The sequence below is a fragment of the Anolis carolinensis genome, unplaced genomic scaffold (assembly GCF_035594765.1).
Source record: "Anolis carolinensis isolate JA03-04 unplaced genomic scaffold, rAnoCar3.1.pri scaffold_8, whole genome shotgun sequence".
NCBI lineage: Eukaryota > Metazoa > Chordata > Lepidosauria > Squamata > Dactyloidae > Anolis > Anolis carolinensis.
In genome coordinates, this window is record NW_026943819.1 from 25,403,771 (window position 1) to 25,429,819 (window position 26,049).

Here is a 26,049-nt window from a genome sequence, read left to right on the forward strand (position 1 = left end):
TAAGGAAAAGCCTATTAAACATCAAATTAGGTTATGATTTTACAAATTAAGCACCAAAACATCATGTTAGACAACAAATTTGACAGAAAAAGTAGTTCAATACGCAGTAATGTTATGTTGTAATGACTGTATTTACGAATTTAGCACCAAAATATCGCAATGTATTGAAAACATTGACTACAAAAATGGCTTGGATAATCCAGAGGCTTGAATAAGCGAGGCTTGGATAAGTAAGACACTACTGTATTATTTTCCTGTATTTATTATTATTATTATTATTATTATTATTATTATTATTATTATTATTACATGTATTATTTTACTCTATTATTATTAAAAGGATACATAAGCACATTTACATTGAAGAAGATGAGAATGATTTAATCAGAGTTGGACAGTCTTATCTTAAATTTGAGCTTTATGTAAATATTCAAAAACATTTAACCTACTGATGCCTCAATTAATGTAATTTTATTACTATCTATTTTTATTTCTGAAATTTACCACTCTCGGCTTATACTGGAGTCAATGTTTTCCCAGTTTTTTTGTGGTAAAATTAGGTGCCTAGGCTTATATTCGGGTCGGCTTATACTCGAGTATATACGGTAGATGCACGAAACCATGACTATTGGCTCTAGAGATATGGAGTCATATTGTAATTCCAATTACTATGACTTCTTCTTATGGCCATGGACATATTCACAAACAAACCTCCACTAAATGCGATAGCTTTAGTGATTGGCTCTCAAGGAAACTATTCCCCTTTCTATCTAACCAATTTTTATTCTCAAGGCAGGAAAAGTGACTCAACCACTGAGGATGGCTACCATAGATGTCGGCAAAACGTCAGGAGAAAATGCTTCTAGAACATGGCCATACAGTCTGGAAAACTCACAGCAACCTAACAACATGTTGGTCAAAAATTAAGAAAATACCATACACAGAAATGTGACTTTTTTCCACTATAGAATCTAATGTTTCCTTGATGCAAAATAACCCTTATTTTTGCAACATTTCAGATGGAGCATTCCTCCTATTTCTTCTTTATTTAACTGTTTAAACATTGCCAATAAAGACAAAAGAGTCCCCTATGTCTCTGTTAGAACTCCAGTTTTAGATACTCACAAGGAGAGATGCTGCTGCCTTTTCTAGATCCACGGATTTTGTGCAGCCACATGGAGCTCCGCGTCCAGAAGAGAAAAACAGCAGCACCGCAGCCTTCTAAAATAAAGGTTGCTGAACCAGAAAATGCTGAGCGGATGAGTCCAGCCTACCTCTAGAAAGGTCCACATGGAAATGAGAAGCAGAAAACAAATAGTGAGAGCTTTCTGCTTCCTACCCAGCAAGAAATAACATTTGTTTTAGAGAGAAAGAGAGAAAAGCACATATGTGCTCCAGAGTGGTCATTATGACACTGGATTACATAGTTTCATCTGCATACACTACAAATCCATACTGTTGCTTTCATTTCTATTGGTTCTTTATTGTCACCGATTTTGTCAAATTTTCACGTATTTAGCTACAATATTATGGTCTGGTCAAGTAGGGTCCATGAGGGTGACACAATGAGTTATGGCACTGAATGACATCAATCCTAGGGATGCTGCTTTGTCTCCTCTGTGCAAGAACCTTTCCATATGACAGTGATGGCCAACCTATGACACACGTGTCAGAACTGACACGCCTAGCCATTTTTGCTGACACGCTGCCGCATGCAGAATTGATTGGATGACTATGTCTTTTGTGGCCAAATTTGGTGTGATTTGGTCCAGTGGTTTTGTTGTTTACTCCATGGGAATTATGCACATTACATTTATATATATATATTCTCATTCTATTATTATTGTAGTATATTATTAAATTATTACTATTATATTATTATTATATTATTCATTATTCATGACTACATTGAAACTACAATAGAGAAAAATCAGCGTGGAGACTGCAAGAGGTACCATAGATTGTTGTACATGGAAATAAGGGTAGTAAATAGTTTTTGATTTATTAAATACAGTTATATATTACAACTAGCTGTGCCCGGCCACGTGTTGCTGTGTAGAAGTATGGTGGTATGGGAAATAAAGTATTGAGAAATTGGTGGTAGTTAAGGTAAAGGGTAAAGGTTTTTACCTTACATTAAGTCCATTATAAATGGGTTATATAGTTGTGTGGAAGGGCCTTGAGTCCAAACTGCCATATAATCCAGTTAAAATCAGATAATCTGTATTTTATAGGCAGTGTGGAAGAGGCCTAAGTGAGGCCTAACTCTTCCTGTCCCCTGGGCTGAGTGGGTTGCTAGCAGCCCAAGTGGGCGGAGCTTAGCCTTCTAACTGGAAGCAATTGGATAAAAACAATTATTCCTCTCCCTCTAATTAGGACTTTATTTTTCTTTTCTTTTTGTTGTATGAACGTAGAGGCATGGATGAGGGGTTGTGCTGCCAAGTTTAGTGTTTCTGGGATGTGTAGTTTTGTTGTTTTGTCCTAGGCCGAAATTTCATTACCCTTTTATATATATAGATTATATTTTTTTGTTATTTAAACTATATATATTGTGAAATTATGGTTTTTTTCTTGAAGTGACACACTACCCACGTCATGCTAGGTTTTTGGGTGAATTTTGACACACCAAGTGCAAAAGGTTGCCCATCATTGCCATATGATAAAGTGAAGGGCTGAATTTGTCGGGAGAAACATCTATGCATAAATCATGCATTAAGACATGTTTCCCTCCTAATGATCAATGGTTGGCCAAAACTGAGAACCACAATACTGCTACCAACCTAAAGCTGCCCTAGATCCTAAAACAACTTTGTTGCCTCCTTAAAATCTTCTGTTTAGGAGATTATAAGAGATTGCAGAACATCAAAAGATCAAACACAAGTTGTGCCAGAGTGAGTTGTGTATATGTGTCCATGCAAGACACATGCCTTCAAAACATGGTGATACCATGAGTGCATTACTATGGGCATTCTTCTTTGTTCCTGAGTAAAGAAACTCCTGGAAGAAAGAATCCAACTCGGGGTCCGGTGACATCTTTAATGAAGAACCTCTGGAATAGGCTAGGTGAAGACTTCCACTTGACTGGACTGGACAGTAATGGATCAACAACCATGGTGCAATTTTGAAAAGATCTACAAGTGATTGGAATTCACTGAGCTGAAATTGTCATCCAACGTCTGCAAAGAGGGAGAAGAGCGAACACCATGCCTTAAAGCAGGGGTCCCCAAACTAAGGCCCAGGGGCCAGATGCGGCCCTCCAAGGTCATTTACCTGGCCCCCACCCTCAGTTTTATAATATAATATTTTTATATCAGTTTTAATAATATATTGTATATACATATAATATTGATAATAATCTTATGTTATACAATATAATACTAATAGTAATACCATATAATAATATTAATTATATGTTATATATTACATATTATATAATAGTATAGTGGTATAGTTCAATATAGTAATACATAATGCTAATGTTGTGTTATGCTAATAATATAATATATTGTATGTACATACAGCTGCTCTGAGTCCCCTTCAGAGTGAGAAGGGTGGGATATAAATGTAGTAAATAAATGCAGTAAATAAATAATTAATTTGAGACTTAGGCTCGGCCAAAGTCTGACATGACTTGAAGGCACACAACAACAACAACAACAATCCTAATTAACTTGACTGTCTCATTGGCCAGTAGCAGGCCCACACTTTCCATTGAAACCCTAATAGGTTTATGTTGGTTAAAATTGTTTTCATTTTTAAATATTGTATTGTTCTTTCATTGTTGTTGTTGTTGTTGTTGCACTACAAATAAGACATGTGCAGTATGCATAGGAATTTATTTGTATTTTTTTTCCAAATGATAATTCGGCCCCTCAAGAGTCTGAAGGATTGTGGACCGGCCCTCTGCTTTAAAAGTTTGGGGACCCCTGCCTTAAAGCTTTGCAAAGCTCAGTAACATTTCCATCTGCCAAGGCTCCTTGGCCCTTCACTGAACCAACCCAACATCTGAATTGCTATGTCAGCTATGTCAACACACACAAACTATAGATACATATACAAGGGTAAATATTCCAGTTGAGTTATACTCTTCAGATATAATTATTTGGGCTGCCCTGTCACGCCGTAGTGTCAAAAGAATGCCCTATGTTCAGAAATAATATCAACAACTACTCTCCATGTACAGTGTTCCCTCACTTATCGCTGGGGTTAGGTTCCAGGACCACCCACAATAAGTGAAAATCCACAAAGTAGGGGCACTATATTTATTTTAATATTTATACGTTATTTTAGTAGTTATACACTATTTTAAGTCTTTATCAACCAATTGTGTATTGATAAATCGCCTTCTTCTCCTTCTGTTGCCACTTAAGCACATTTTCTCTCCCTTTGGCTTCTCCTTCCTCCCTTCCTTAGGCTGTAAATTGTATTTTTTATTTTATAATTTATAATAGTATTTTAGAGTTTATTGAAAAACCACAAAACAGCGAATCCGCGAAAAGTGAACTGCGAAGTAGTGAGGGAACACTGTATTTATTTCCTAGAGCAGTAAGTCTTGTGCTAATTGAAACTCACACATGGATAAACCTTCAGAAGCTTATCAAAAGAACAAGACAGATTTTTAAAAAGAAGGAAAGCCACATTGGATTGTCCTGAATTGTTCTTTTCTCCATTTCCTACACAATGAGGAATCTGTGACCCTTTCATACAAGTGTGAGAGAGGCCAACAAGAGATGAAAAACAGAGTGCAAGAGATCATGTTAGCTTTCTTACAAGTTTTCTGGATGGTCTAACATCTTAACAGGGCCATGTGGTTAGGTGCTATATTTTGTGTTTCTTACTGTTGTATGTAAACATGAATGCAAGTATGCAAAATTCATAATGACTTGCCGACCAGCCTTGAGACATCTCACCTTTAAAACGTTTCATGGTCCCTAAGTATGAATGACAGAGAAGAAAGTGATGGAAAGAGAAGAGAGAAAGGATGGGTAGCTGTGCCCTCTTTGGGCCACTGGTTGTTAGTACACAGCCTCAGACTAAATACCGTATATACTCAAGCATAAGCCGACCCGAATATAAGCCGAGGCACCTAATTTTACTACAAAAAAACCTAGGAAAACATTGACTCCAGTATAAGCCGAGGATGGTAAATTTCAGAAATAAAAATAGATACCAATAAAATTACATTAATTGAGGTGAAATGTTTTTTGAATATTTACATAAAGCTCAAACTTAAGATAACACTGTCCAACTCTGATCAAATTTATTTTATTTATTATTTATTTCAAATATTTCTATCCTGCCCTTCTCACCCGGAGGGACTCAGGGCGGCGTACAATTGGCAACAATTCGATGCCGATACATCATTAAAAACAACAACATATAAAAAATATACTACAACCAATTAAATACAGTATAAAATATAAAACATATGCTTAAAATCTGTTCGTCCAATATCCTCCAACTTTATCCATATAACAATCTGGGTCGTCTTTATCATTTATTCGTTAAAAGCCTGGGCACATAGCCATGTTTTTAAGGCTTTTCTAAATCATTATTCTCATCTTTTTCAATGTAAATGTGCTTATGTATCCTTTTAATAATAATAGAGTAAAATAATACATGTAATAATAATAATAATAATAATGAATACAGGAAAATAATACAAGTCATAATAGAGTAAAATAATAAATGCAATAATAATAATAAGACCAGAGTAAAATAATACAAGTCATAATAAAGTAAAATAATAAATGCAATAATAATAATATCAGAGTGAAATAATAAATGTATTATTATTAATAATAATAAAAATAGTGTAAAATCAATTTAATAGTAGCAACAATAATAGAGAAAAATAATAAATGTAATAATACCAATAATAATAGAGAAAAATAATAAATATACCATATATTCTCGAGTATAAGCTGACCCAAATATAAGCCAACCAGGACCCTCACCCGAGTATAAGCCGAGGGGGGCTTTTTCAGTCTTAAAAAAAGGGCTGAAAAACTAGGCTTATACTTGAGTATATACAGTATTTATTCTTTGTTAGTTGTTGCTGTTGTTGTTGTGTATTTTCAAGTCATTTCCAACTTATGGTGTTCCTATCACAGGGTTTATCACTAGTCTTATATTCATGTATATACAGTATTTAAGGGAATGTTGTCATAGGTCTCTCATTCATTTGTTTTTTGTCTGTACAACTCTGTTGGACTGTGACTCTGGAGACTATGGGTTGAATCCTCATTTAGCCATGAATTTTTGGGAGGTGACTTTCCTATCTCAACCTCAGAGGAAAGCAAAGACAAATCACCGTTGAATAAAGAAAACCTCTTGATAGGTTTACCTTGGCGTTCCCATAAGTCAGAAATGACTTGAAGGCACACAACAACACACACAAACTGCTGCCTGCTGTTTAAAAACCTAACGGGAACAACAGGGACAATGCAATATATTTTGTATACTTTCAATCATGTTGTGCTACTTTGTGCCATGGAAAGAAAAATGGGATAATATCAGATGGCCATATTGATATGCACTTACATGTGAACACTGAGCAGAAGCTCTGAGCAGGTTCACCTCCGAAGGGATATCCTCAATTCATCATTAAAGAAACCCACACACTTGTTCCTGTGTACATATTATGCATGCGACTCACCCCCTTACATCTCAAATACTTCTTACATTGTCATTCCTTACAGTTTTCGACATGATGGCATCATCAGATTAGCACCTAAATTTAGTCTCCAGTTCAAGGACAGAAGAGAAATGCATGACACTCAAATCTGCGGGGGAAATGAAAGATAAGAAGAAACCCATACCCTACTGATTGAATGGCAGTCCAAGTATACCATAAAGTCATGCTGTAGGATCTAGGAAATGTCTAGATAGGACACCTCTCTAGGCATGTACTAAGCCCAACAGCACAAGTCTATGGCTAACCTACAGAAGAAGCATGCCATAGTTATCATGACTGAGGACATGGAAAATGCTTAGAATGTTGAGATGCACAATATCTTGATAGAAGTTAAGCCATCATCTATATATAGTAAAGGTTAATGAAATTTCGGCCTAGGACAAAACAACAAAACTACACATCCCAGAAACACTAAACTTGGCAGCACAACCCCTCATCCATGCCTCTACGTTCATACAACAAAAATAAAAGAAAAATAAAGTCCTAATTAGAGGGAGAGGAAGAATTGTTTTTATCCAATTGCTGCCAGTTAGAAGGCTAAGCTCCGCCCACTTGGTCTCCTAGCAACCCACTGAGCCCAGGGGACAGGAAGAGTTAGGCCTCACTTAGGCCTCTTCCACACTGCCTATAAAATACAGATTATCTGATTTTAACTGGATTATATGGCAATGTAGACTCAAGGCCCTTCCACACAGCTATATAACCCATTTAGAATCTTATATTATCTGCTTTGAACTGGATTATCTTAACACTGCCATATAATCCACTACAGTGTGCATTTTATTCAGCTGTGTAGAAAGGGCCTCATATTTCACCACAGCAACGCGTGGCCGGGCACAGCTAGTATATATATAAAAGGGTAATGAAATTTCAGCCTAGGACAAAACAACAAAACTACACATCCCAGAAACACTAAACTTGGCAGCACAACCCCTCATCCATGCCTCTACGTTCATACAACAACAAAAAAAATAAAGTCCTAATTAGAGGGAGAGGAATAATTGTTTTTATCCAATTGCTGCCAGTTAGAAGGCCAAGCTCCGCCCACTTGGTCTCCTTGCAACCCACTCAGCCCAGGGGACAGGCAGAGTTAGGCCTCACTTAGGCCTCTTCCGCAGATTATCTTATTTTAACTGGATTATATAGCAGTGTAGACTCAAGGCCCTACCACATAGCTATATAACCCATTTATAATGGACTTAATGTCAGGGGAAAACCTTTACCCTTTACCTTAACTACCACCAATTCCTCAATACTTTATTTCCCATACCACCATACTTCGCCACAGCAACGTGTGGCCGGGCACAGGTAGTCTATATATATAAAAACGTAATGTGACGTTTTACTATGGAGTAAACAACAAAACCAATGAACCCAATCACACCAAATTTGGCTACAAAAGACATAGTCATCCAAGCTATGTCTTTCAATAAAAAACCTAGAAAAATAGTTTTAAATATAATTGCATGCACTGTATTGAACTACAAAGCCTCAAATTGGGCAGAAAGACTTCTCAATTCATTTCTAGGCTTTGTTGGATCTTTTGCTGCCTTTGAGCTTTCCATGGTGCTGCCTTTCCTTGCAGGTAGAGTAGAGTCTCACTTACCCAACACTCGCTTATCCAACATTCTGGATTATCCAACACATTTTTGTAGTCAATGTTTTCAATATATCGTGATATTTTGGTGCTAAATTCATAAATACAGTAATTACTACATAGCATTACTGCATATTGAACTACTTTTTCTGCTAAATTTGTTGTCTAACATGATGTTTTGGTGCTTCATTTGTAAAATCATAACCTAATTTGATGTTTAATAGGCTTTTCCTTAATGCCTCCTTATTATCCAACATATTCGCTTATCCAACATTCTGCCAGCCCATTTATGTTGGATAAGTGAGACTCTACTGTATCTGCTTTACATTACAGTGTTGACTCATGGAGAAAAAAACAAGGAAACTTTTCTCCAATTATTCTCCCAAGTGATCAAATGTTTATATCCTAGAGTTCAGCTTTATGCTGAGAAGGCTGCTTAGAATAAAACCACGCCTTCTTTGTATTTTAACACTGATTGAAAAAGGAAGAAAATGGAAAAACCAAAACACAGAATGAAAGCTTTCCCATGCTTCAGTGAAGATGATGGACTTTACCTGAAAGCAAATACAACTGGTCTTCCACATTCATGGGTTTTAGAGTCACAGGACCCCTGCGAAAGTGTCGCTAGTCTCCTAAACCATAACTCTTAATACTGTTGACCACATTTAATGCACACACAAAAAGTACAGAATGTATATTTTATTTGTGACTCGGGAAAGAGTTTTTAGGGTTCTTGACATTTTCTAATCTGCAACTTTGTACAAAACTTTTCCCAAACCCAATTTAATAATTGATGGCAAACTCACAAACAAATCTGCAAAAATTGAGGTTCAACTGTACACATGCACACAAATGACTCAACACAAGCACATCTATTCTCTATACAGGTTGTCAGAACAGAAAAGGTTTTTCTTCCTCTGGGCACCATTCATTTGCTTTTGGGATCAAATAGGGACGACTTCAGAACCAAGTGTTTTGAGTATAATTTCCCATCACGTTTTATTGATTATCCCATCGGCCGTATCAAAACATTTAACACATAGACACATACAACATACAACCCGTGGTACAAAAGAAGTTAAAATAAACAAGCTGTTAACAAGATCCCATTCAGGTCAAATATCTGCATCACCTCCACAGTTTACCCCCAATTGATTCCAAATATGCAATTCTCAGCTGTGTTGCTCTGAATAGGAAAAGGGCTGTTTTGTGTTATTTTAGGATTCTGGCTGGCCAACAAAAATGAAGTTTTAATATGTGGGTCCCAGTGTGTTTTGTGAGCAATATATGGTCCGAGGCATTGGTCTCTCTCTTTCTTATACAATTCACAGCTGAACAGTACATGTATATATTCACAGTAGAAACAATATTTTTCTCTTGAAGGATGAATTTATGTTATTATTTATTGTATTGTTAAAATGTGTTATGATATGTTGTTATATATTTTGTCATATTGTATGGTTTTGGGCATGGCCCCATGTAAGCCGCCCTGAGTCCCCATTGGGGAGATGGTGGCGGGGTATAAATAAAGTTTTATTATTATTATTATTATTATTATTATTATTATTATTATTATTATTATTATTATTTACTCCTCTTCTCATAAACAATAAATGTTCTTTAGTTCTTTGATTGTTCCACATACACAAGAGTATGCGTGTTTAAAACTTAGATCTTTCTGTGAGTATGACTATTACATTATCTTTGTTGTGTATCGTGTATGTCTCATGTAACTATATGTATTGTAAATAACTGGTAGCCACTATCTATGTTCCCTATAGGATCCACATTTAAAAAACTCAAACTGAAAAAAAGGACTACAATCCACCTGATGAAGACTCTTTTGAGTTGAAACCGGTTGTGGTTTTGCAGTCTACTATCCATAATAAAGAAACAAGAACAATCTATATATATAAAAGGATAAAAAAAAATTCGGCCTAGGACAAAACAACAAAACTACACATCCCAGAAACACTAAACTTGGCAGCACAACCCCTCATTCATGCCTCTACGTTCATACAACAAAAATAAAATTAAAATAAAGTCCTAATTAGAGGGAGAGGAATAATTGTTTTTATCCAATTGCTGCCAGTTAGAAGGCTAAGCTCCGCCCACTTGGTCTCCTAGCAACCCACTCAGCCCAGGGGACAGGCAGAGTTAGGCCTCACTTAGGCCTCTTCCACACTGCCTATAAAATACAGATTGTCAGATTTTAACTGGATTATATGGCAATGTAGACTCAAGGCCCTTCCACACAGCTATATAACCCATTTATAATGGACTTAATGTAAGGTAAAACCTTTACCCTTTACCTTAACTACCACCAATTCCTCGATACTTTATTTCCCATACCACCACACTTCACCACAGCAACACATGGCCGGGCACAGCTAGTCATTATATATAAGAAGAGGACCCAATTTGTGTATGTGGAACAATCAAAGAACTAAAGAACATTTATTGTTTATGAGAAGAGGAGTAAATTCATCCTTCAAGAGAAAAATACTGTTTCTACTGTGAATGTAACAGTCCTTTGTTTGATTGTTTAACAACGCCTTTTGTATCTGTTTTCATATTGATGTATTGAACTAAAGTTAGGTTTAATGATTTCTGTATTACTGTAATAGTGGATACTTGTCTTTGTAACATGTACATGAGTCCCACCCCAACCAATGTCCAATGGATGAGTTTAGCAATTGGGCAACTACCACCATCAGAATGAGAACCCTTTTCTCATATTACCATGCATATAATTCATAGCTTTGGGCCTAACACACCAAGTTTAGGGAAACAATTGACTTTTTTGACCAAGTGTTGGGTGCTAACACTTATTGACTAGAAGAAGAGGCTTACCTAAGCTCCAACTGCCACGTTCCAACTGAAAAAACCTCCCTCTCCTGCAGTCGGATGGGGATACTCTTTCTGTAAGACGCCTTCTTTAGAAGGTTGGTTTTATTCTCAAACAACTAATATCCGAAGAAATGAGCTGGCTATTTTCTTAAACACACCATAACTCCAAAGAAAAGCATTATAGAACTATGGATCTGATATAGACAGGTTAGAAGGTGAGTGGATGGCTAAAGTATCCTCAACCAAGCCAGCATGATGTGTGGCTTAAATGTTGGACTATGACTTTGGAGACAGGCTTTGAATCCCCACTCGGACCTGAAACCCACAGAATGACCTTGGGCAAGTCACACTTTCTCAGCCTCAGAGGAATCCCTCTCTGAACAAATCCTGCCAGGAAAAGGTGTGTCTTGGGTCACCGTTGGTTGGAAATGAATTGAGGGCATACAACAATAACAACAACAACAAAAATGCAAGTTATTAAGTCCTTCAAGAGTTCAAGTGTTTATGTTGTTGCTTATTTTGTTCCATTTGTTGTTCGGGCCTCTGCCCCATGAAAGCCGCCCCGAGTCCCCATGGGGAGATGGTGGCGGGGTATAAATAAAGTTTTATATTACAGTAGAGTCTCACTTATCCAACATAAACGGGCTGGCAGAACGTTGGATAAGCGAATATGTTGGATAATAAGGAGAGATTAAGGAAAAGCCTATTAAACATCAAATTAGGTTATGATTTTACAAATTAAGCACCAAAACATCATGTTATACAACAAATTTGACAGAAAAAGTAGTTCAATACGCAGTAATGCTACATAGTAATTACTGTATTTATTAGTTTAGCACCAAAATATCACGATGTATTGAAAACATTGACTACAAAAATGCGTTGGATAATCCAGAACGTTGGATAAGTGAATGTTGGATAAGTGAGACTCTACTGTATTATTATATAAGGGAAAGCAAATCAAGTCACTTGTAACTGGCATGTTATATTAATAAGGATAATAATCTGAAAGGTAAAGATCAAGTACACTTTTTACTTGGCGTTTGCTTAGCAACTTTCCATTAGCTTTTAATGACTGCTGTTTAATGATTAGTGTAATGTATCTATGATTTGCTTTTGTGTTAGTGTATGCAATGGGTTTCCCAGTATCTATGCTCGATGAGCTTTGGGAAAGGTTGATGCAGCTTTTTACACAAGTTAAATATCCAAATATCTTACTTTTGATATGAAGAAGAGCAAAGATCTGCCTGAAAATCTTAAAGATACCAGAACCCATTTGGTCTTGGCAGCTAAGCAGGATCACTTCTGTTTAACAATCAGATGGGAGACCACTGATGAATACTAGACATTATTATTGGATGTGTTTGAGTAGATTTTCCTAGCCTGGCTTAAGTAAAAGGTAAAGGTTTCCCCTGACGTTAAGTCCAGTCGTGTCCGACTCTGGGGGTTGGTGCTCATCTCCATTTCTAAGCCGAAGAGCCAACGTTGTCCATAGACACCTCCAAGGTCATGTGGCCGGCATGACTGCATGGAGCACCGTTACCTTCCCGCCGGAGTGGTACCTATTGATCTACTCACATTTGCATGTTTTCGAACTGCTAGGTTGGCATGAGCTAGAGCTAACAGCGGGCGCTCAAGCCGCTCCCGGGATTTGAACCTGGGACCTTTTGGTCTGCAAGTTCAGCAGTTGGAGTCCAAAACACCTGGAGGGCCAAAGTTTGCCCATGCCTGTGCTATAGGATATATTTGACAGCAACAAACTAACAAGACCACTTCTGAGTTATCCTTCCCTAAGTAAACCCTCTGAAATGCATGGGTTTCCATATGTTCACAAGTGACTTGAAGACATCTATACAGCTAAATGCTATTTGTGGGTAATTTTCCCCCAAATAACTGCTACAACCAGGTCTATATTTGCTCTGATGCCGGATTGCTCAGTTTGAATGCTGGACTCTGCCCGATGTGTCATTATCAAAAGCAAAAAATCCATCCTGTTATGTACTCCATCCTTGAACCCTCAAGGGAACAATTTCCCCTACAGATCTACAAGCTATATATTTTACATTAATGATGTTTACTCAGAAGCAAATCTGCCCTGGCAGTGCCCAAATTATAGCGTTGCCAGAAGGGACCTTCTCTCATCTCCGTTCTGGCTTTCAGATGGGTATTGGTATGACAGGTCAGGACTGACTAAGACCAGAGCCAGGCCGTGGTTATTCTGTGCATTTTGCTATGAACTCACCCACTTTTCCTTCCAGAAATTGACCATATTACTCTCAGATCTGAATCATGATGCACACATATTGATTCTGCCAAAGATAACCAGGAACTGCCATAGTGAGTAACAAAAAAGAGACCGGAAACTTATCCTAAAGTGACCCTATTTTATGTGGCTTTGTTGACAAGATATATTCAAAGAATTGGCCATCCTCTACGGCTGAGAAAGTGTGACTTGCCTATATGGCCTAATGATCACCATCATTTTAACATAGATTAAAAGCTCTAGTAAAGAGCCAGGTCTTGAGTGCTAGGGTTTCCATAGCCAAGTGCAGATTTGAACCCTGGTCTCCCAAGAATCCTCACCCAGCACTGTGCTGGGCTAGGTAAAACTTTTTAAAAGCTGGATCGATTCAACAAAAAGTAAGGCCGTGGGATCCATTTGGACATAATCTCTACAGAAATTAATGGAGCATACACAAAAGAAAGGATGCCTGTTATGTTCCCCAGTCAAATTCATGTTTTATCTACAGCAATTGCTGTCTTTTATTGTTTTTACCAGAGGATACTGTGAATTTATGATGTTGTGTTGCCTATGTTTTGTTTTGCACTTGTTGTATTTTGTATTTTGTGTCACACCTTGAGTGTTTTGTGAGCCGCCCCGGTCCCTCTGGGAGATGGTGATGGGTTATAAATAAAGTATTATTATTATTATTATTATTATTATTATTATTATTATTATTACAGTAGAGTCTCACTTATCCGACGTTCTGGATTATCCAACGCATTTTTGTAGTCAATGTTTTCAATACATCGTGATATTTTGGTGCTAAATTTGTAAATACAGTAATTACTACATAGCATTACTACGTATTGAACTACTTTTTCTGTCAAATTTGTTGTATAACATGATGTTTTAGTGCAGAAGTCCTCAAACTTTTAAAGCAGAGGGCCGGTTCACAATCCTTCAGACTGTGGAGGGGCCAAATTATCATTTGGAGGAAAAAAATGAACAAATTCCTATGCACACTGCACATGTCTTATTTGTAGTGCAAAACAACAACAACAACAATGAAAACAATTGTAACCAACATAAACCTATCAGGATTTCAATGGGAAGTGTGGGCCTGCTTCTGGCCAATGAGATAGTCAAGTTAATTAGGATTGTTGTTGTTGTGTGCCTTCAAGTCATTTCAGACTTTGGGCGAGCCTAAAATTATTTATTTATTCATTTACTACATTTATTTATTACATTTATATTCCGCCCTTCTCACCTCGAAGGGGACTCAGAGCAGCTGTATGTACATACAATATATTATATTATTAGCATAGCACAATATTGGCATTATATATTACTATATTGAACTATACCACTATACTGTAATATTATATGTAATATATATCATATAATTAATATATTAATTATATTGTATAACATTATAATATTATTATCAATATTATATGTATATACAATATATTATATTATTTAAAATGATATAAAAATATTATATTATAAAACTGAGGGCGGGGGCCAGGTAAATGACCTTGGAGGGCCGCATCCGGCCTCCGGGCCTTAGTTTGGGGACCCCTGCAGTAGAGTCTCACTTATCCAATGTTCTGGATTATCCAACACATTTTTGCATTCAATGTTTTCAATGCATTGTGATATTTTGGTGCTAAATTCGTAAATACAGTAATTACTACATAGCATTAATGTGTATTGAACTACTTTTTCTGTCAAATTTGTTGTATAACATGATGTTTTGGTGCTTAATTTGTAAAATCATAACCTATTTTGATGTTTAATAGGCTTTTTCTTAATCTCTCCTTATTATCCAACATATTCGCTTATCCAAGCTTCTTCCGGCCCGTTTAGCTTGGATAAGTGAGACTCTACGGTATATATATATATTATAATATCAGCTCCAGCTCCATATGGGGACATGAGAGAAGCCTCCCACAAGGATGGTAAAAACATCAGAAACATCATCCGGGGGTCCGCTGGGCAACGTCCTTGCAAATGGCCAATTCTCTCGCTCCAGAAGCAACTCCGGTTGCTCCTGACACGATATAGATATATACTAGCTGTGCCCGGCAACACGTTGCTGTGGTAAAGTGGTGGTGGTATTGGTTAAAAATTGTGTAATTTTTATTTGACGTTATTTGTATTTTTTTTAATTAATGTTGTTGTAAGTTATCTTTTTATTTATTATATTTTATTATTTTCTTTTATAATTTTTAGTTATTTTTGTTATTAATTTTTTTAGTGTTTTTTATTATTTTTATTGGGTTGCTAGGAGACCAAGTTGGAGGAGCTTAGAATTCTAACTGGCAGGAATTGGATAAAAGCAATTATTCCTCTCTCTCTAATTAGGACTTTATTTTTCTTTTCTTTTTGTTGTAGCAACCTAGAGCCGTGGATGATGGGTTATGTCGCCAAATTTCGAGGTTGGGAGGCCTGTAGTTTTGTTGTTTTGTGGGTCGCCGTGATGCCATCACATATATATATATATATATAATATCAGCTCCAGCTCCATGAGGGGACATGAGAGAAGCCTCCCACAAGGATGGTAAAAACATCAAAAACATCATCCGGGGATCCCCTGGGCAACGTCCTTGCAGACAGCCAATTCTCTCACACCAGAAGCAACTTGGTGCAAGTCGCTCTTGGCACGGAAAAAAAAAATTGTTGAATAAGCATGCACTCCTACCAAAGGTGGGAAAAGCATAAAAGCACCAGAACTTGAAAGTGAACAGATCCTTGTCAGAGAATATTTCTATAATGGTGATGATTACAATGATGAAGAGGAGGAGGAAGAGAAGAAAGCTTGTTTTCCTAACATTTGAGGGCCAAACTTGCATGTGATGGAGTGCCCTCTAAATTGTATTCATTCTCAGCTGTAAAAGTGACCCCAACGACACCGACAGCATCCCTCTTTTTTCAGTGCCGGATGGGACTCTGTGAAAAGTGCCGGGCATGCCCTGTCCCTGCTCAATCCGTCTTAGCCTCCGATTTAGTCGGAAGGAAAAGGGGCGGGAGACTCACAGCCATTCTGCGGCATCAATCAGCTTGAATATCTGCTTCCACACAAACAAACAGAACTATTACATAATTAGGAGGAAAATGTATTTTTATGAGAGGAAATGCACAAGCCGAATGCATGCAAACGCTACCGTTCTGCTACTCGCAGCCTGTCTAGCGGAGGGGTTTGGCTTGCCAAGAAGCATTGCTAAGCTATTATGCAACCCTCCAGCTCTATCCAATGCTTCATTCATTCAAGAGCATATGAGTAGGCTACTTACCGGCATTTTTGAAAGAAGCCTGCAAGGTTATAATAGCAGTCCACCTACCAGTTTGTTTGCACTGGCTTCTTGCAAGTGCTGTTTTGCTTTATATTCTACAATACAATATATTTAAACTGCAAAAGGTCTAATAAGTCAGCCTCTTTCCCCAATCATTCGAGATGGCTTTGACGTCATTTTGAATGACCTTTGATTGCAAACATACCATTTAAAGAAAACAAAACAACTCCAAATTATTTTCACAACATATACATTTCCTCCTCTTAGCCTCCTTTTATCCGATTTATCCTTTTATCCTATTGATCTCACTTCACAGCAGCCTCTCAGCTATTAAAAGGAATACGTAACAACGTCAGATAAAAACTGGATTTCTGTATCATATATACAAACAAACACCCACGGAGATATAATACAGATGCATGCATGCACACACCTCCTTAATGGTCTCGTGTCGCAATGGAAGGAGCAAGTATCTTTTCTATGTTATTTGGGCACGGTAATAACATACTAGTATAATATACACATTTATAAAGTGGATTTGATACATGTATGTGTGTATATGTACCAACATGCACACAATCAAGTTTGGTTAACCAAGAGGATAGGCTTCATGTGGCCTTTCTAAATATACTGTATATACTCGAGTATAAGCCTAGTTTTTCAGCCCTTTTTTTAAGCCTGAAAAAGCCCCGCTTGGCTTATACTGTGGAGAGGGTCCTGGTTGGCTTATATTTGGGTTAGCTTATACTCGAGAATATATGGTACATTATTTATTTTCTCTATTAATATTGGTATTATTACATTTATTACTTTTCTCTATTATTGTTGCTACTACTACATTTATTTTACTCTATTTTATTATTAATAATAATACATTTATTATTTCACTCTGATCTTATTATTATTATTATTGCATTTATTATTTTACTCTATTTATTACTACATGTATTATTTCCCTGTATTTATTGATATTATTATTACATGTATTATTATTAAAAGGATACATAAGCACATTTACATTGAAGAAGATGAGAATAATGATTGGATCAGAGCTGGACAGTCTTATCTTAAACTTGAGCTTTATGTAAATACAGTAGAGTCTCACTTATCCAACATAAACGGGCCAACAGAATGTTGGATAAGTGAATATGTTGGATAATAAGGAGGGAATTAAGGAAAAGCCTATTAAACATCAAATTAGGTTATGATTTTACAAATTAAGCACCAAAACATCATGTTATACAACAAATTTGACAGAAAAAGTAGTTCAATACGCAGTAATGCTATGTAGTAATTACTGTATTTACGAATTTAGCACCAAAATATCACGATGTATTGAAAACATTGACTACAAAAATGTGTTGGATAATCCAGAATGTTGGATAAGTGAGTGTTGGATAAGTGAGACTCTACTGTATTCAAAAACATTTAACCCACTGATGCCTCAATTAATGTAATTTTATTGGTATCTATTTTTATTTCTGAAATTTACCACCCTCAGCTTATACTGGAGTCAATGTTTTCCCAGTTTTTTTGTGGTAAAATTAGGTGCCTCGGCTTATATTCGGGTAGGCTTATAGTCGAGTATATACGGTAATATAATATTCCAAAATAAGCCAGGCTAGACTCCAGTGGCTCGGTGTGTTAAAGCACTGAGCTGCTGAACTTGCAGACCGAAAGGTCCCAGGTTCAAATCCGGGTGTTAGCTCCAGCTTCTGCCAACCTAGCAGTTCAAAAACATGCAAATGTGAGTAGATCAATAGGTACTGCTCCAGTGGGAAGGTAACAGCGTTCCATGCAGTCATGCTGGCCACATGACTTTGGAGGTGTCTACAGACAGCACCGGCTCTTCAGCTTAGAAATGGAGATGAGCACCAACCCCCAGAGTCGGACACGACTGGACTTAACGTCAGGGGAAACCTTTACCTTTTACTTAAGCCAGGCTAGGAAAATCTACTCAAACACATCCAATAATAACTATGCTTTTATGGGGTGACTGCACCCCTTTCTCTTCTGCATCCATTTCAATCAAGTCCGCAAGACCACAGAGCCATGATAATGAATCTGGGATGAATTACGTAGCAAGTAATTTATGCAACCTCTTAGATAAATGCTTCAACAGCTATGGATATCAGAGTTTCCCCGTTCCTCCCACTGAATAAAGTTCTGTGACGGAATGACACAGAACCATCCCATCGAGGAAAAGAGAAAGACAACTCCACCTCCAGCATGACAGAGAGAGATCAAGGTGAGCTAAAAATGATCCATTTGAGGAAAAAAAAAAACCTTAGCAGCAGTATCTTGCCTTCTGCATGAAAGGGATGGTCCTCGCAGAGATTTATGTAACTCCAATGGCTGCATGCTCCTAAGCCATCCCTGTCCTGCCTCTCTGGGATTCATCCAGAAAAGCCCAGCCATGATGCTGCCCAAAGCAAACTAGAAGAAGCCATCACAAAGTTGTTGCAAATCCACACAAGGCCCTCTCCTATAATAATAATAATAATAATAATAATAATAATAATAATAATAATAATAATAATAATAATAATAACAACTTTATTTTTATACCCCGCCCCATCTCCCCAGTGGGGACTCGGAGAGGCTTACATGGGGACCAAGGCCGAAACATACAGCAATAAAACGATAAAACAATTATTCCAACAGTAAAACATGAATATCAATAAAACTATCAAAAAAATCAACATGCAGCATAAAATGTTAAAAACAAGAGACTAAAACAAGGATCTGGGCCAAAGTGTAGGATATATCAAAATGGGAGAGGTAATTTCTCAGTCAAAGTAGTCCATAAAGTGCAAAGTAGTAGTGGCAGAAAATCCTGTAGTTGGATGGGCAGATAGTTCAACCTAGTAATTAATCGTCGAAGGCCTTTTGGAAGAGCCAGGTTTTTAGGCTACTACTACTATCTACTGCAGGGGTCCCCAAACGAAGGCCCGGGGGCCGGATGCGGCCCATCGAAGCCATTTATCCGGCCCCCACAGCACAAGGGCAGAAGGGGGTTGGGCCAAATGGCCCAAGGGGTCTCTTCTTCTCTTACAACCATTATTATTATTATTATTATTATTATTATTATTATTATTATTATTATTATTATTAATATTGAGGCTGGGTGGCCATCTGTCAGGGATGCTTTGTTTGTGCTTTTGGTGCACAAAGGCAGAAGGAGTTGGACTCAATGGCCCAAGGGGTCTCTTCCAACCCTCATTATTATTATTATTATTATTATTATTATTATTATTATTATTATTATTATTAACATTGAGGCTGGGAGGCCATCTGTCAGCGTTGCTTTGCTTGTGCTTTGGGTGCACAAAGGCAGAAGGGCGCTGGACTCAGTGGCCCAAGGGCTCTCTTCCAACCCTCTTTCTTGTTGTTGTTATTATTATTATTATTATCATCATCATCATCATCAAGGCTGTATTTGTTTCCGTTTTGTTTGTTTGTTTTTACTTCAAAATGAGGCATGTGCAGAGTGCATAGGAATTTGTTCATCGTTTTTTTTAAAAAAAACTCTAGTCCGGCCCTCCAACAGTCTGAGGGACCGTGAACTGGCCCCCTGTTTAAAAAGTTTGGGGACCCCTGATCTACTGGGTTCTCCTGCCTCCAGCACAAGAATGGATGGCACCCCAGCATCACATCCAGACCCACTCCTTGGTGACCCAGGAAAGTGGTTGAACAATGAGGGAGAAGAGCAGGGGAGAGAGAGAAAGAGAAAGAGAAGCAGGCAAGTGTGCTGCTACACCATCCATCCTTGATGCAGAGGTGTCCACATGGTTGTCTTTGACCCCAAGTTGAAGCTGACCTGATGGCACACCACCACCAAGCTGTCATAGATGTCTCCAAATGTCATGGCTTGAGAGCTTTGCAAGGATAGAAGAACAGGTGGCCTCAACATTAGGAAGAACATCCTGACAATGAGAGCCGATGGACAATGAAATAAATGACCTTGGTATCAGTCAGATTCTCTTCTCTAGCTGGAGCCTCCGATGGCCTAGGGCAGGGGTCCCCAAACTTTTTAAACAGGGTGACAGTTCACGATCCTTCGGACCGTTGGAGGGCCGGGCTATAGTTGGCCACCGAGCAATAATAATAATTAATAATAACAACAATAATAAAAGAGTTGAAAGAGACTCTTTGGGCCACTGAGTCCATCCCCCTTCTGTCTTTGTGCAGCAAAAGCACAAGCAAAGCACCCCTGACAGATGGCCACCCAGCCTCAATGTTAATAATAATAATAATAATAATAATAATAATAATAATAATAATAATAATAAGTGTTGGAAGAGACCCCTTGGGCCATTGAGTCCATTCCCCTTCTGCCTTTGTGCAGCAAAAGCACAAGCAAAGCACCCCTGACAGATGGCCACCCAGCCTCAATGATGATGATAATAATAATAATAATAATAATAATAATAATAATAATAATAAGTGTTGGAAGAGACCCCTTGGGCCATTGAGTCCATCCCCCTTCTGCCTTTGTGCAGCAAAAACACAAGCAAAGCACCCCTGACAGATGGCCACCCAGCCTCAATGTTAATAATAATAATAATAATAATAATAATAATAATAATAACAACAACAATAATAATAAAGAGGTTTGGAAGAGACCCCTTGGGCCACTGAGTCCATTCCCCTTCTGTCTTTGTGCAGCAAAAGCACAAGCAACGCAGTCTTGACAGATGGCCACCCAGCCTCAATGCTAATAATAATAATAATAATAATAATAATAATAATAATAATAATAATAATGGTTGTAAGAGAAGAAGAGACCCCTTGGGTCATTTAGCCCAACCCGCTTCTGCCCTTGTGCCGTGGGGGCCGGATAGATAACTTCGATGGGCCGCATCTGGCCCCCGGGCCTTAGTTTGGGGACCCCTGGCCTAGGGGATAAAAGCCTTGTGACTTGAAGGTTGGGTTGCTGACCTGAAGGCTGCCAGGTTTGAATCCCACCCGGGGAGAGTACGGATGAGCTCCCTCTATCAGCTCCAGCTCCATGCGGGGACATGAGAGAAGCCTCCCACAAGGATGGTAAAAACATCAAAACGTTGTCCCCTGGGCAACGTCCTTGCAGATGGCCAATTCTCTCACTCCAGAAACAACTCCGGTTGCTCCTGACACGAAAAAAAAAATCTTCTCTAGATATTTTCAAACAGAGGCTGAATTGCCTTCTCTTGGGAGGGTTTGGATTGTATGTTCCTGGTTGGAAAAAGGGGGTTGGTCTGGATGGCCTTTGGGGTCTCATCCCACTCTATGAAATGTAGTCTTAATGAAGCTAATGAGTGATAGAATCAGTTCTAATAAGTCAAAACTGGAGGGCCTTTGGGGTCTCTTTCAACTCTATTTTGATTCTAAGTATCCAGTGCAGAAAATCTTTATCACTTATCTCTCCCACTCTCTTTTGATTCTGTGATTCTATAAATATAGTCTTAAAATGATGAGGGATTATATCACTTCTCATAAGTCAAAGTCACATCATGACTGGATAGCCTTTGGGCTCTCTTCCAACTTTAAGATTCTGTGATTGAATGGAATGTAGTCTTAGGATGACGAGAGATAGCATCAATTCTGATAACTTAGTCACATTCTGACCTTTAGGGTCTCTTCCAGCTCTAAGATTTCATGATTCTAAGTGGCTGGTACATGGAATCTCTATCAATAATCTTTCTCTCTTGATCATATGAGTCTATAAAATGTAGTCTTCATGAAGGTGATGAGAGATAGCATTAGTTCCAATAAGTCAAAGTCACATGATGCTTAGCTGTTTCAATGGAATGAGTGGACAGCCTTTGGGGTCACCTGCAACTCTTAGATCCTATGTTTCAATGGAATGAGGGGACAGCCTTTGGGATCACCTGCAACTCTTAGATCCTATGTTTCAATGGAATGAGTGGATGGCCTTTGGGGTCTTCTGCAACTCTTAGATCCTATGTTTCAATGGAATGAGGGGACAGCCTTTGGGATCACCTGCAACTCTTAGATCCTATGTTTCAATGGAATGAGTGGATGGCCTTTGGGGTCTTCTGCAACTCTTAGATCCTATGTTCCAATGGAATGAGTGGACGGCCTTTGGGGTCTCCTGCAACTCTTAGATCCTATGTTTCAATGGAATGAGGGGACAGCCTTTGGGATCACCTGCAACTCTTAGATCCTATGTTTCAATGGAATGAGTGGATGGCCTTTGGGGTCTTCTGCAACTCTTAGATCCTATGTTTCAATGGAATGAGGGGACAGCCTTTGGGATCACCTGCAACTCTTAGATCCTATGTTTCAATGGAATGAGTGGATGGCCTTTGGGGTCTTCTGCAACTCTTAGATCCTATGTTCCAATGGAATGAGTGGACGGCCTTTGGGGTCTCCTGCAACTCTTAGATCCTATGTTTCAATGGAATGAGTGGACAGCCTTTGGGGTCTTCTGCAACTCTTAGATCCTATGTTTCAATGGAATGACTGGATGGCCTTTGGAGCCTTCTGCAACTCTTAGATCCTATGTTTCAATGGAATGAGTGGACAGACTTTGGGGTCACCTGCAACTCTTAGATCCTATGTTTCAATGGAATGACTGGATGGCCTTTGGGGTCTTCTGCAACTCTTAGATCCTATGTTTCAATGGAATGACTGGATGGCCTTTGGAGTCTTCTGCAACTCTTAGATCCTATGTTTCAATGGAATGAGTGGACAGCCTTTGGGGTCTTCTGCAACTCTTAGATCCTATGTTTCAATGGAATGAGTGGACAGCCTTTGGGGTCTTCTGCAACTCTTAGATCCTATGTTTCAATGGAATGAGTGGACAGCCTTTGGGGTCTTCTGCAACTCTTAGATCCTATGTTTCAATGGAATGACTGGATGGCCTTTGGAGTCTTCTGCAACTCTTAGATCCTATGTTTCAATGGAATGAGTGGACAGACTTTGGGGTCACCTGCAACTCTTAGATCCTATGTTTCAATGGAATGAGTGGACAGCCTTTGGGGTCTTCTGCAACTCTTAGATCCTATGTTTCAATGGAATGACTGGATGGCCTTTGGAGTCTTCTGCAACTCTTAGATCCTATGTTTCAATGGAATGAGTGGACAGACTTTGGGGTCACCTGCAACTCTTAGATCCTATGTTTCAATGGAATGAGTGGACAGACTTTGGGGTCACCTGCAACTCTTAGATCCTATGTTTCAATGGAATGAGTGGACAGACTTTGGGGTCACCTGCAACTCTTAGATCCTATGTTTCAATGGAATGAGTGGACAGCCTTTGGGGTCTTCTGCAACTCTTAGATCCTATGTTTCAATGGAATGACTGGATGGCCTTTGGAGCCTTCTGCAACTCTTAGATCCTATGTTTCAATGGAATGAGTGGACAGACTTTGGGGTCACCTGCAACTCTTAGATCCTATGTTTCAATGGAATGACTGGATGGCCTTTGGGGTCTTCTGCAACTCTTAGATCCTATGTTTCAATGGAATGACTGGATGGCCTTTGGAGTCTTCTGCAACTCTTAGATCCTATGTTTCAATGGAATGAGTGGACAGCCTTTGGAGTCTCTTCCAAATCCAAGTTCTACGTGGGAAGAAATCCCTATCACGTCTCCCTCCCTTTCTTGAATGTCGGGATCTACAAAACTGTAGTCTTAATGAGAGATGGTATCAGTTCCAATAAGTCAACGTCATATGATGAGTGGACGGCCTTTGGGGTCTCCTGCAATTCTTAGATCCTATGTTTCAATGGAATGAGTGGATGGACTTTGGGGTCTCCTGCAACTCTTAGATCCTATGTTTCAATGGAATGAGTGGATGGACTTTGGGGTCTCCTGCAACTCTTAGATCCTATGTTTCAATGGAATGAGTGGACAGCCTTTGGGGTCTCTTCCAAATCCAAGTTCTACATGGGACAATATCCCTATCACATCTCTCCCCCTTTCTTGAATGTCAGGTTCTACAAAACCATAGTCTTGATGGGAGGTCGTATCAGTTCCAATAGGTCAAAGTCACATGGCAAGTGGGGTCTCTTGCAACTCTGGGTTTCTAGGAGTCTGAGCTCCTAGGATGGTGCATTAAATCCCTATTCCTGCTCTCTCTCTCTCTCTCTCTCCATCCATCCATCCCTGCATCATTTCTCTCTCTTTCTCTCTCTCCATCCCTGCATCCTCTCCCTGCTGGTGAGAGGCCTTGCCCTTAGGAAGAGCACCAGAATGGGGGGGGTGGGGGGAGAAGAAGAGAGAGAGCGATGCCTCCACTTGCCTGCCCAGTCCCCCTCCCAATGCGCTTCCAGGCTGGGCTCACTGCGGTGAAAGCCGCGGGCCCAGGGCGAGGACGGGGGTGGCGCCGGGGTGCCTGGGTGGGTCTGGAGCCCCCTCCCAGCCCCTCCGCAGCCTTACCAGGCGAGCTTGAAGCCTTTCATGAGGACAGTCACGAGAAGCCGGTGCCCGTGGCCTTGGCTGCCCGCTGTCGGCGCCGGAGCGGCTCCCAAGACATAGTGGAGGAGGCCCGGCACCGTCCCGCCGTGGAAGGATGCCTGAAGCCGGCCCGGAGAGGAGGAAGAGGAGGAGGAGGAGGAGGAGGAAGGCGGGAGCTCGGCTCCGGCCCAGCAAGCGCTGCCCCCGCCGCCGCCCCTGCAGCTCCGGGGCTCCGGCAGCGAGGCGGAGATCATGCCATCTCTGGAGCGCTCTCTTCCCTTCCCTTCCCCGCTGCTGTCTCTGCTAATCCCCCTCCTCCTCCTCCTCCTCCTCCTCCTCCTCCTCCTCCTCCTCTTCCTCCGCCCTGCAACCGATGCCTAGCCTTGCCCACTCGCCCCGCCGGGCAGCAGCAGCAGCAGCACTGATGGCGCACGCCCTTTAAAGGCGCCCAGCTGTCGGCAGAGAAGGAGAGAGAGAGATTGAGAGAGAGAGAGAGAGACAGAGAGGGCAAAGGGACACCCCTCCCTCCAAAATAGACTCCAGTCGGGGTTTTTTAAGAAACAAGGGATCCACATTGGAAGAAAGATCCCACTCCGCCCCATTCGCACCGCCTTCATTGGTTCAATGTCATGGACTATGGGAGTCCCCAACCCAGCCCAAGACCTTGAGCTACAAGGGCCCAGGATGGCACAGCACACTTCGCTTCACTTTCTTTCTTAATTAGTCGCTCTCCACCAGAGTGCTCCGAGCGACTTACAATTTAAAATATCATTCCACAATATAAAAACATTCAACATAAAAACATTCAACAGTACAGTAGAGTCTCACTTATCCAATCTAGAATCATAGAATCATAGAATCATAGAATAGTAGAGTTGGAAGAGACCACATGGGCCATCTAGTCCAACCCCCTGCTAAGAAGCAGGAAATCGCATTCAAAGCACCCCCAACAGATGGCCATCCAGCCTCTGCTTAAAAGCCTCCA

General features: G+C 39.5%; 1 protein-coding gene across 8 annotated transcripts in view; it reads right to left on the reverse strand.

The window, feature by feature from the left end:
* The window catches only part of gramd1b (GRAM domain containing 1B), a 246,854-nt gene that overhangs the window by 103,925 nt on the left and 116,880 nt on the right, over positions 1–26,049 (reverse strand). The window contains exon 1 of one of the 8 annotated variants that reach the window (XM_062961376.1): positions 25,047–25,431. The exons of the other annotated variants lie outside the window; for them this stretch is intronic. Within the exon in view, the coding sequence (XP_062817446.1) occupies positions 25,047–25,318 (272 nt within the window). The 5' untranslated portion in view covers positions 25,319–25,431. Of the gene's footprint in view, positions 1–25,046; positions 25,432–26,049 lie in introns of those variants that run through there. 8 annotated transcript variants of the gene reach the window in all.